This window comes from Podarcis cretensis (assembly GCF_951804945.1).
Source record: "Podarcis cretensis genome assembly, chromosome: 1".
Classification (NCBI taxonomy): Eukaryota; Metazoa; Chordata; class Lepidosauria; order Squamata; family Lacertidae; genus Podarcis; species Podarcis cretensis.
Window position 1 is genome coordinate 112,073,891 of NC_137170.1, and position 13,031 is coordinate 112,086,921.

Here is a 13,031-nt window from a genome sequence, read left to right on the forward strand (position 1 = left end):
AACCTGCATTTCACTTTGACCCACAAAAACCACCCTCTTCTGGCTAGCTGGCCTCGTTTCACTTCTGTACTGGTCAGCTGCTGCCACTAAAAACTGGGGGCAGGAAGAGCTGGATGGAGGAAAGACAGAGAACTAAAAACTTCAGAGCAGAATATTTTAACATTCTACATGCTGCTAATTCTTTTTGTGTGTGCACATCGACATCCACAATCCTGGGCTCTTCTGGAGGGCAGGTTAAGTATTTCTGGAAATGTTACAGAAATGATTGTATCGGGATGCATGCAAGCCGGTCATCACATACCTTTGTATACTTATGAGTCTTGACCAAGGCATTCCCAATTTTGCGAGCCAATGCTCCATCCTTTAGATTCAACTTCAAGGCCTGTTCATATACCACGATGGCTTCTTCAGGCTAGGGTAAAGAAAAATAGAAAAACAGTAAGGTCATGAGAAGCCCAAGCATGAGTGATTGCAAGGCCCATTTATCTATCTATCTATCTCTATCTCTATCTCTATCTCTATCTCTATCTAGTATATCAATAGAGATACAACGAAACAAAACCGAATAATATTAATCAGGAGACAAGATTCCAGTGGGGAGTCTTGGGATAAGGCAAGGGCACAAAGCCAAGTGGGGAACGAAAAATCTGAATTGCCACATGGTGATCCCATTTGGTACATTCTCTTTCCATTTCTCCCTCCTGAGGGGCAGGCAGCCTTGTAAATAAACCCATGAAAGTTACTATCCTGCAAAGAGGAAGTTAACAGACAAAAAAACACCTGTATTTCTGTGATAGACACTGAGGAGAGGGGCTTCCTTCTAGTAACTTGCTTGGTTTTGTCAACTGCATGCAATTCCTGGTTACATATGTCTACCAATGTCAGCATGCAACAGCAACCACACTCCAGGAAGCGGCTTCAGCTGGCCAGCTAAACCAGGTGAGAGTAGCCAATGGGTTTCAAACCCTCAGTGAGTTAGGGGCTTCCCCTGCATACAAAGACAAGCTCCAACGGATTGAACAGATGAGACCAAGTATGGGTCCAATGGTCAAGAAGGCAGTTTCTACACATGCACAACAGCAGGCATAGGCAAACTTGGCCCTCCAGATGTTTTGGGACTACAACTCCTGTCATCCTTAGCTAACAGGACCAGTGGTCAGGGATGATGGGAGCTGTAGTCCCAAAACATCTGGAGGGCCAAGTTTGCCTATGCCTGCTTTATAGGGAAGTGAGGGGCAGATGGGGCTCGTCAACTAGGAAAGGTAGCCCATCGAGGAGAAGGAAAACTTTGATTCTAAACCTCCACAGCCTTGCAGGTATATTTGTAAGAAAGGCTTCGGGAGTAAACCCAGAGGAAAAATCCGTACCGACTGCCTTGTAGGACATCTTCAGGAGAAGAAAGGCTAAGGAGTAAACCCTACACAAATCCAAAGTGGAGTCCCTAAGACTGTTGGATGGTGCCTTGTATGCCTCTTTCTGGCAAGCTGGTGCCAAAGTATTGTTCTGCTTTTCTTTGGACCACAGCAGCGAGGCTGAGAGGAGGGTCTTGTCGTCTGGGCCGCCCAGGACCTCTAGACACACTGCCCAGGGGAAGTCACTTCAGTGCTGCTAACACAGCAGTTTGACCTCACCTCCAGATGGGGCACTCCATTGTCTCTCATGACAACAACAAAATGTCTACAAGGCTGGGGTCAGGGCTTGTGTAAGCCAGTACTTTTCACAACAGAGGTGCTCCTTCTTGAACTGAAACCTTCTAACCATAACCCCTAAAGCTACAAATGCTTATACCTCCTGGATATTCATATATGCATCACCAAGGAGAAGAAAGGTGTGAGAACTTGGAAGTTTCTCCACCAGGTCTCTGAAAATAAGAAGAAAGAAAATAAATCATGTCAATAGTTGAATCTGTTTGCTACTAGTGCAGTAAGCCAACTTTCAATGGCCAGGTATTTTTTTCCCTTTTTTGTTTAATAGACCGGTGGCGAATGTTTGCTTCCTTTGTCTTCAGACGTTTCGATTTAACAAGGACAGAGGAGGTGTTCCAGAGAAAGCAAATTAAGACGAGCTGTTAACCTGGAAATCTTGGTTTTAAGGAAGACACCGAAATCTGTTATCTGATGTGCTTTCTTGTTGATACCAGTGCTGTAACAGTTGTGTCATAGAACACGTAGCTAACTAAAGAATGTTTCAGAAGAGCATCTTCATTCAAACAAAGGACTCCAAGAGAACAACTGGGATAATCATAACATCTGGAAAATTGAGTCTAGCATACTTACTGTAAGACTTTAAAAAATTTGAGGCCATAAAGGCAATCTATACAGAACAGAGAGCAAAATTAATAGTGAACAATGTTATCACTGAAGACATAAAAATATCTAAAGGAACAAGACAAGGTTGTCCGCTATCGCCATTGTTATTTATAACGGTTCTGGAAGTCTTTTTAAATGCAATTAGACAAAACAAGCAAATAAAGGGGGTAACAGTAGGTCAAAATGAGTATAAAGTTAAAGCCTTTGCCGACGATTTGGTACTGACTATGGAAGAACCAACAGAAAGTATAGAGGAGGTATTGGATGAGATGGACAAATTTGGTACGGTGGCAGGATTCAGATTGAACAAAAGAAAGACAAAAATGATTGTAAAAAATATGGATCAAAAGATGATCGAATTAATGCAACAACGAACAGAGATAGAGGTGGTGAAAAAGGTTAAATATTTGGGAATTTGGGTAACAGCCAAGAATATTGATCTATACCAAAATAATTATATCCTGGTTTGGAAGGGAATAAAGAAGGATCTGGAGGTGTGGGCCAGAATGAAATTATCATTTTGGGGAAGAATTTCTACGATAAAAATGACGGTGCTACCAAAGATGTTATTCTTATTTCAGACCTTACCCATACTAAAGGGTATAGGAATTTTTAAAGAATGGCAAAAAGTGATTTCAAGGTATATCTGGCAGGGGAAGAAGCCTAGAATAAAATTTAAATTACTGACGGATGTAAAAGAAAGAGGAGGCTTCGCCCTGCCAGATATGAAACTATATTATGAAGCAGCCTGTCTATGTTGGTTAAAAGAATGGATAAAGTTAGAAAATAATTAATTATTAGATCTTGAAGGATTTGATAATAGATTTGGGTGGCACGCGTACCTTTGGTGTGACAAAAAGAGGGTTCATAAAGGATTTGGAAACCACATCTTCAGGGGTCCATTAATAGAGGTTTGGGAGAGATACAAAAATATACTGGAACCAAAAGTTCCACATTGGCTGTCCCCGTTAGAGGTAATAAGTGTGAAGAAGATTAATATGAGAAACAAATGGGCCACTTATGGGGAACTGATAGCTAATGAGGGAGGAAAATGGAAACTGAAGCCATATGAACAAGTTAAAGATTTAGTTTATGATTGGTTGCACCACTACCAAGTAAATGAAATATTTAAAAAAGATCTGAAGGAAAAGGGTTATGTGGAAAAAGAATCAAATTTCCAAAAGGACATTATAAATAATGACTATAAAATTCTGTCAAAAATGTATAAGATATTGCTGGAATGGAATACGAAAGATGAAGAGGTTAAATCGGTAATGATACAGTGGGCAAAGGATTTTGGGTACAATATTCAATTTGAAGATTGGGAAAAACTGTGGAAAGAGCATTTAAAATTTACAGCATGTATTACACTGAAGGAGAATGTGATGAAAATGTTTTATAGATGGTATATGACACCTGTAAAATTAGCAAAGATGTATAAGGTTGATAACAAATGTTGGAAGTGTAAAGACAAGGAAGGGACATTCTTTCATCAGTGGTGGGAATGTAAGAAAGTGAAAAGTTTTTGGGAAATGATATATAATGAGTTGAAAAAAATGTTAAGATATACTTTTGTGAAAAAACCCGAAGCTTTTCTTTTAGGTACGGTAGGAAAGGACATCAGAAGAAAGGACTGTAAGCTTTTCCAGTATGCGGTAACGGCAGCCAGAATCCTGTTGGCCCAGAAGTGGAAACAAGAGGAAATACCGACGATAGAAGAATGGAGACTAAAAATGATAGACTATGCAGAACTGGATAAATTAACTGGGAAAATTAGATATACTAAAGAACAAAAGTTCATCGAAGACTGGGGGAAATTTGTGGATTATCTGAAAAATATATGTGGTGTGAATACAACGCTAGCGGGATTTAAAGAGGCACTGTAAAAAAAGAAAATAAGTATTGTTTATGAGAAATAATAGGAGTAAGGAGGAAAAATGGCAATACGAAAGAAGGGAATGTGTATTAAAGGTGTAACTACGGATGATTGTCAGAGACGTTGAAGGAAGTAAAAAAATAACTATGATTTGTTGTATGCGGGATTGAACGAAGAATTGGATGGAAATTTATAAAATGTATAATAATAAAAATTATTATAAAAATAAAAATAAAAATTGAGGCAAGGGGTAGAAGGGGACACACTTTGGTTGGAAGAAGCAGATATCTGTGGGCTCTGAATACCTTCCCTAGGCACTGTAAGTACTAAAAAGGCACAATATTTTATTGACAACCTTTTCCAAAGAAGCAAAACCATACCATTCCAAAAGCAAATGGACACATCCTTGTTGCGGGGGGTTACAGGCTGAAACACAGTTGCCCTGTGATAGCTTCAACAGTAGAGCAGGGATGGGGAACCTGTGGCCCTTGGGATGCTTTTGAGCTCCAACTCCCATCAGCCTCAGTGCCATAGATGATGGGAGTTGTACTCCAAACATACATAGAGAAGGGCACAGGCTGCCCACCTCTGCTGTAGAGAGAGCAAAACTGCAGGCATACAGGTGTATGTTTCTGATCAATGCTGCAGTGACTCAGAGCTGTTTTCCCGACGTGTATTTTTGTTTTAAAGAATATTTCAAAATGAATGGCTTTTTTGTACATCAATGTACATCTATGCACAGTACTTTTCAGTGAAGTGGTTTATTTCTTCAGGAAGAAACAGGCACCAAATGAACCTGGTACATAGTATTATTATTATTTTGGCAAGCTAAGCTCTTACCTGTAACAGCTTGCGTATAGCTTCCTGTCCTTCCTGTGCTCCAGATAGATCTCTGCCATTTTCTCTTTGACTTGAACAAAGTAAGTCTGCTCTGGGGTTATATTCCTGAGCATCGTCAAAGCCGCTTCCACGTCACCTTGCGCAAGGGCTAGGTCTGCATTAGCAATCATAACTCTTAGCTCTTCCGGGGTGCCAGAAAATTCGTTGATAGCATCTTGGAGGACTTTAATGGCTTCGTGCTTCAAAAGAGACCACCGTTCTTGTTAAATCTGTGCCTAAATTGCCCCTGCAAAAACTGTGGCTTTCAAATTTGGAACTTTCACAGAGACCATTCCACATCAACGTATTTGCCCAGGAAACCCTGTGCACTGGGAAGGCGGCCATTGTGGCAGCTTTCTCCCCCCCCCCCCAGTGGCACAACTGGTTTACACAGAGCACCACTGGACTTCGTGGCCCTCACCATTGCCTTGTGTGAATTAAGTCGGTACCCTAAAAAAGTACTTGCCTTGCAGGAAAGGGCGTGGCAGTGAACAAGCTCCAAAGAGATGAGGAACCCTCCAGAATAGGTGTGGGAAGCAGCATGTACAGAGGTACGGAGGAAATCTGCAAAACCATAACCCCCTCTTCTTCCACAAATGGATGCAACCCATCATCTGTCACTGCCAGCAGGGTGATCGCAAGCACTCTCTAAAAATTGTACTTCTGCTAACAGGTATCCAAAATTTGCAGACCACATCCAAAGAATATGTACCAGTTTTAGGTATGAAACAGAATCTTGTCATACCTGTTCGCCATTCAACCGATGAGCATCTACTAGTTCCAGATAGACGGACACACGATCGCTCCCGTCGATTTCAGTCCTCTTTGTTTTTGATTTTGAGGAAGGTGCGGCTGCTCTCATTCCAGGCAAGTTCATTGCCATCTGCAGGGTTTTAACGGCTTCTGCTATTTCCCCCATCTTTATTTGGGCTCGAGCTTTTATTAAGTGGTACACAGGATGCTCTCTGACCTAATGAAGAGTACATAATCAGCATCTATGTCCTGTACAGTCTTCCAAGAAGAAAAGAAAAAACCTAACCATCTAGTATGTTAAATCATACTTATATTAGTGGGATAATTATGTACATTGTTTTAAGCTATTTGCAAAAGTAATCTAGAATTACTAAGCTTTAGTACAGGACAACAGGACTGGCTCTCTCCTGCTTTTAAAGCAACTACATTCTACTCAGGTTGATGCTAGCTACATTTGCTCAAGAGTGGCCCATAACATTCAAAATATCTCAAAATCCTATTTTTTCCTTTCTTGCATTTTTTTTAAAAACCCTTCTTTTACTTATATCCCACCTTTCCTTCAGGGAGCTGAGGATACGGGGAGATCCTAGAGACACTGATCCGATGAAAACCTGCTTAGCTTTCAGCAAGATTGCTATTTATGTGTGCACTGAGATCACAACCAGGAACTACTTATTACATCGCACTAAAGATGGTGGTGAGCTCCCGTTGCTCTGTCGCAGCTCCTGCCAACGTAGCAGTTCGAAAGCACGCCAATGCGAATAAATAGCTACCGCTGCGGCAGGAAGGTAAACAGCGTTTCCGTGCACTCTGGTTTCCATCACGGTGTTCCATTGTGCCAGAAGTGGTTTAGTCATGCTGGCCACGTGACCCAGAAAGCTCTCTGTGGACAAACACTGGCTTCCTCGGCCTGAAAGCGAGATGAGCGCCACAACCCCATAATCGCCTTTGCCTGGACTTAACTATCCAGGGGTCCTTTACCTTTTTTAAATCATTCATTTATTTTTCCTATTAACTTTTGCCCTCTCGCCAGCCAGAGGATCGATGGCCTCTGACTGCATTCACATGGTAACATCTCGTCTTAAGATGAATGAGCCTATGCACTCCCTCTGCTTCTCCCTTTGCACAAAATGGGCAGACAAACTAGTAAGCCAGTTAGCAGTAGTTTCCTGTTTCACTTAAACCCAACATTTCCAAAAAGGGTCTAAAGCTAATTCATGTGGCCTGCAAGAATATGAAGATAAAAGGGAAAAGCCTAACAAATTTATACTGCCAGGGCTTTGGGGCTGCAACCACAGTAGGGTTTCTGTCGTACTGCAGGCAGAAAAAAAAACCCACGAAGCGGAGTCAACTCCTAAGCCTGAAACCCTGCACTGACTTTTGATACTGCCGATTTCAACTAAGAGCTCTTTGTTAAATAGCGAAATGCATATGTTTCCTTGTTATGTGACGGTTATTGATGTCCTGACAATTTATCCATGGGCAAAAAAAAGTAATAATAATACTGGCAGCAAATTAAAATGCCAATCAAGCATGGAAGTAAAATAAAGAGCTTCAGTATGCTGGGCTAGATTTTCCAATCAAGTGTACCTCAAAGTTATAGCTTAGGCAGAGTTCCAGAGACTGAGAACAGAGTTTGAAGTTGTTTTGTAACAAATGCACTTGAGCCATAAGGAGATGGGCATCTGCGTGTGATGGATTCTGTTCTATGCAGTGCTGCAAGATGCTCTGGGATGCTTCAGTGTTACCTAATCAGATTAAGCAAACAAAACAATGAAGGGGAGAAACAAATTCAGTATGCTGACACGCTGCCTTAGGATTGCATTTGCAAGACAGGTTCGTTTCCACGGATTATACCTCCTTCCGTCCCAGCACTATTTATTAAATGGTTACATTTTAAAAAAATATTCCAACAGCTAAAGAACCTGCTGTAAGAAAGAGAGCACACCAGTCACCAGCTGCAAGTTACCTCTCGGCTATTACAGTGCTTTATGAATCACATACTGTACTACAGTTTCAAATTACAAAACGCGCTTCAACAATTTCTTCTATTTGCAAGGTTCAAGGTGTGGGTGCCACTGCTTTACATAGTCTAACAGCACAACATGAGGGAGGTAGCAACAGGCTAGGGAACTGTTTAAGGATGGGGTGGGAACACCAAAACACCCCAATGCAGACCAAGCATACTAATTGATATTGTGGGCTGGAGTGTGTAATCCTTAACAGAGAGCACTCCACACTGCAGCTTTATTTATTTTTTTCTTGCAATAGCTACTGACGTAATATTTGCATTGGTTCAAACTTGAGAGATTTACCTGCCAAATACTTCACCTTTGCAACTAAATAGGCGGCTTGCAGGAGACCAGGAACAGTTTTAACCACAGTTTCAAGAACGGATGCACAAGGCTTGAGAAGCGGGGAAGGAGGTTGTCCTCGACCTGCAGGCTTGAGATAAACAAACAGTACTTTGATAGATTACATTGAGAAAGCGGGAGGGTTTTTTTCTTTAAAGAGAAAAAAAAAACCCAATGAAATGTATATCTGAGCTGAGATAAAAATTCGGAGTGTATTTTCAACAGGCAGTTTTCTAGATCTTCTCCAGAAGGAAGCACCTGTGCTTTTTGAGGCAATGCTGACTTACAGCCACACAGGCTGTGTGCTGAGGCAACTCTATGAATCCACACAGCACTCTGCCTTTGGCATGCTGGCCTGACTCAGAGGGAAGGCCTGCAAGCTCTTGCAGGCCAACAAGAGGGCAGAAAGGCATAATGAGAGTTGGTTCTGAACATGGACATAAACTCCTACTGGAACAAATCTTCAGTTTTCTCTTCCAGGAAGAAAAAACTTGAAGGGGGAGGGAGGGAGGAACCCAACTAGTACAGATACAGTTAGGGGTAGGATTCTACTAATATTTCAAAGTCTTCTCACAGCAAAGCCCCAAACCTACTTTGCTGCCCTCACTCAAGCTCAAGAAGAGTCCTTAAAACATGTGGCAAACCTGTGTCCTTCCAGATGTTATTGGATTCTGACTTCCACCAACCTCAGCCAGCACGGTCAGTGGTCATGGGTGATGGGAGTGGGGCCCAACAAACATCTGTAGGGCTACCTAAAGGAGTGTCTCCACTCAGCTCGTTCAGCTCAGAGACCGAGGTCCAGCTCCGAGGGCCTTCTGGCAGTTCCCTCAAAGCGAGAATGAAGTTAAATGCGCCCAGGTAAAGGGCCTTCTCAGTAGTAACGCCCGCCCTGTGGAATGCCTTCCCATCAGATGTCAAAGAAATAAACAACTATTTGACTTTTAGAAGACATCTGATGGCAGCCCTGTATTGAGAGGTTTTTAACGTTTGATGCTTAATTATGTTTTTATATGTACTGGAAGCGTCCAGAGTGGCTGGGGCAACCCGTTCTGATGGGAGGGGTATAAATAATAACATTATTACTATTTTTATTATTATTATACGTTTTCCCATCCCAGATTTAAAAACAAAACAATCAGCTCTTTAAGCAGATGACCAGGATCAAAAGGAATCTTTCACATATTCGCCGCATCCATAAATGACACAATGTAGCGCACCTAATTTCTGTCACGACAATATTCTGGACCTATTTACAAGGAAAACAAAAATACTTTAGCAGTTACTCTGCTGTTAACTATTACTCAGTCCTTATAATGGACACTGCTCAGAATCTTGGCGATTCGTCCTAATTGTCTTTGCTTCAACCTGAAACCTTCTTTTGAGCACAAAGTATAATAATAAATGGTTGTTGTTTTAGGATGACAAAAATCCTAGCTACTTACCTGCGTTGGGCAAAAGCTAAGATACTCCTTAATAATCTCTATCAAAAAGTCAGGATTTAATTTTTCGAAATATTCTACACCAAGAGGTAAGCCTTGCAATGAGGAAAAATGAGTATCAAGCACATCATTCAATAAAGTAATAACTTCCTCTTGTCTTTTGTTTTTCTTCATAGCCAACACTGCACGCAAGTAAGATAATTCCTACAAAACAAATAGAAAATTACATGGGAAAATCTATAATTAAATCTGTCATGATTCACCTAGCACTGGTCAACACTGGTAACTAGAAATTGCCCTCTGACACCCAGATGCCCTGATTTGCGACACATTTCCAGGCACGTAACTAGCTCTTAATAATGATAAAAATCCACTGGACGTTCTTCACCCAGTGAACTCTTGTGAATTAACAGGCTTGTAGTTTTGTTCCAGAAACTGCCTGTGTTGCTTAGCAACTAATTGTATCATCTCCCCCCCCCCCCCCGATAAATTAAGACCTCTAAATTAAGACAGCAGGTTAGCAGATTGTGCTCTATGAGCACAGTCTCTGGTCACTTCCAAATGACCTGTTTCTTGAGCTGATTTCTTAGTACAGTTTGCAGGGAGGCTAGATGACATTGGCTATTTACTGAGCATTCATTAAGATTCATTTACGAGAAGGAGGAGGAGGAGGTGTCAACTGTCACCAGGTCTGGGGCAGGGGAGTCTGTTGCACAAAAGCAATTTGAACTTGCCAGTATGTGACTGATTGCCTCCCCAAATCCGTGACAGTCAGGAAAACACCCTTTGTTTTTGGAAGGGAGTGGTCTTCCATTTATCCTTTCCTTCCCTCAGTGCAGCCATTATGTAAGTCGCACGAAGGCTTTGGCATCAAGGATATTAAAAAAAAAAAAGTATTATATCCCAGATATGATTTTCCCATAGGCTCAGGGGTATTTCAGTCTGGTTCTTCCATTGCTGAGCTATCGCTCATCGTGCTGCAGTCAGTAAGAAGCCTACTAGTTCTCTGTGGTGCAGGGTGGAGCTTAAGTCTATGTCCAAAGATAGCAGGGCAAAGGCAGGATTTGGAGAAAGGGTTTGGCCTTTCATTGCGGATATAATGGAGAAAACAAACACCATTCAATGTACTGCAGGATAAGTGTTTAATGGTTATTGTATTTGCGTAAAAACCAATAAAAATGTGTATTAAAATTTTTTATTTTCATCAACATCATCTGTTTGGGTAAGCAACAGAGGTCAAAGCAACATGAAGGGGAAACAGGTTAGAAATTACTTTTGCACAGAGTTTGAGGGAAACTGTAGATGGCTTACGACTGGCAGTTCTATCAGGCTCCTTCCTTCCTCAAATGTCACCTAGCAGTAGCCATTCAATCAGGCTGCAGCTGAGAGATAGGGGAAACAGGGTAACTGAAGCAATGTTGGCTCCTCTCTTTTAACGTTCCATCTAAGAGCTCTGTAACTAAGAAATAGTGCCAGAGTTTGCTCCCCCACCCCTTTTGTGTCATTCACGTTTTCTAGATTGTAAACCTGAGGGCAGGGACTGTCTTATTACGGATCTTTGTTAGCCACTCTGGGAGTAAAAATGCTTCAAAAATGTATTACCTCGTCTGCACACATATGGATTCCCTGCTTTGAAACCCAAGAACTGGGAGCAGAAAAGGAAGACCGGAGCCCTCTATCAAGAATTATCTGCCCACATAAATATTCTAGCCTCCTCAGTGAGGTTAGAATCAAAGCACTTTTGGAAAGGATCGTTCTCTTACTGCTGATTTCCCGATAGACTGTTGGATTTCGTTCAGGAACTCCAACTGCTGCTCTACATCGTCTAGCTTCCCTTCCATTAGCTGGCTCCGGATAATTCCTGTAATGCAAAGTCATCCCATTTCAGCTCTGCTCTGCATAGAGCCTTCGGTGTTTAGAATTCCTTTTTCATTAAACCAGGCTTCAAAGTCTATAGGAGCGTAAGAGAGGCTCAAAGACAAGGAGGAGAGGCAATAAGCTGACGAGAATGCAAATCACACTAAAAAAGTCAATCACCCAGATTACTTGCAGTGATAAAATTATTCAGGGGGTGGGGGTGGGGAGGAGAGAGGAATCGGCTTTGCATACTCTTGAAAACTCTAATCTGTTTTTAAGCCATACCAGTTAGTGCGGGAACGCTTGTTTCGTCGAGAGCCATGGCAGTCTTGTACCATTTTAAGGCCTCCTTCGTTTTCCCCTGCAAAATCATCTGGTAGCCGAGCTCTGTAGCGATATCTGCATTGTGGGGGTCTAAGCTGAAAGCTCGTTCCACCAAAGTCTGAGTCTGCTGAAGGATCAGTGGGTTGCGGCCACACTATAATTAAGAACAGTTTCCAACATGAACACTTTAGCAGATTTAAAATCCTCCACTTCACTGTTTTCTTTTTTAAAGCTTTAGAAACGGTCACTAAATGTCAAAATAAAAATCTGCAAACATTTGTATGAAAGGGCGACGGTTTTTTTTGGGTGGCATGAAACACCGGTATGATCACAACTTACATAATCACCTGAAGAACGTCCCCTTGCATTACTAACTGCAATTGAATGCACAGAGTAAAAACTCAGTTCCTCAGCGCTGCTCATGCTGCAGTGCACCACTGAATTCAGAAAAGCGGCCAATGCACATGATTACACAACTTATGGCAGCTACTTTCCTCCCTCTCTAACCCCTGACAGCTCCCAGCTCAGGGCAAAACACATCAGCTCGTGAATTTGCCATGAGCACAACCTCCACTTATATGCCACCACTCGGCTCAATTTTATTTATTTTTTGCTCAGGGTGAATGAGTCAAGCAATCCATTTGTCACAAGAAGACAGCCGCCACAGACAAAGTCCTTGCGGCGGACGGCGGGGTGGAGGGGAAGCCACTACAACAAACAAGGGGCCTTTGGAGTGGGGAGGAACAACCAACAGATTAACCAATGCTCATTTCCCATCACAATCAAAATGCACTTCATACTATAAAGATTCCGAGTGAACGCTTAACCTTCCATTCTGAAACAAAAACAGCTGTGCATCTCTTAGAGCACTTTGGTGCACAGCTAAACAAGCCAAGAGCCTACTAAAAAGATTCAGACACATCTGTGTACAGGATTATTTATGCCCGATAGGTACCAATCCAAACCCAACATATACAGGGGCTTCCCATTTTAATGAAGGGAAAATTACCAGCTCACAGCGGAAGGATCACAATCAATGTCTTCGATGGGACTTTTCAAAATAAATGCCCACTTACGGTTCTGCTGAACACCAACGCTGTTTTGCAGAAGAGCTGGGGGTTATGTGGTTCCAACTTATCCAACGCACTAATCAAATCTTCCAACTTTGAGGAAGCCTGAGGAAGGGCAAATGATATTGGGATAAAATGAGGAGGGAAATATGTGGGTTTTGAACAGCTGA

General features: G+C 41.9%; 1 protein-coding gene across 3 annotated transcripts in view; it reads right to left on the bottom strand.

Annotated features, from left to right (window-relative positions):
- The window catches only part of TTC21B (tetratricopeptide repeat domain 21B), a 32,364-nt gene that overhangs the window by 9,623 nt on the left and 9,710 nt on the right, over window positions 1-13,031 (bottom strand). For all 3 annotated transcript variants that reach the window (XM_079975949.1, XM_079975948.1, XM_079975950.1), the window contains exons 8-17: window positions 12,868-12,966; window positions 11,753-11,945; window positions 11,374-11,471; window positions 9,614-9,814; window positions 8,133-8,262; window positions 7,408-7,565; window positions 5,810-6,034; window positions 5,026-5,264; window positions 1,789-1,861; window positions 302-412 (exon numbers count right to left, since the gene is read on the bottom strand). In XM_079975949.1, coding sequence (XP_079832075.1) covers window positions 302-412; window positions 1,789-1,861; window positions 5,026-5,264; window positions 5,810-6,034; window positions 7,408-7,565; window positions 8,133-8,262; window positions 9,614-9,814; window positions 11,374-11,471; window positions 11,753-11,945; window positions 12,868-12,966 — 1,527 coding nt within the window. The remainder of the gene's footprint in view (window positions 1-301; window positions 413-1,788; window positions 1,862-5,025; window positions 5,265-5,809; window positions 6,035-7,407; window positions 7,566-8,132; window positions 8,263-9,613; window positions 9,815-11,373; window positions 11,472-11,752; window positions 11,946-12,867; window positions 12,967-13,031) is intronic.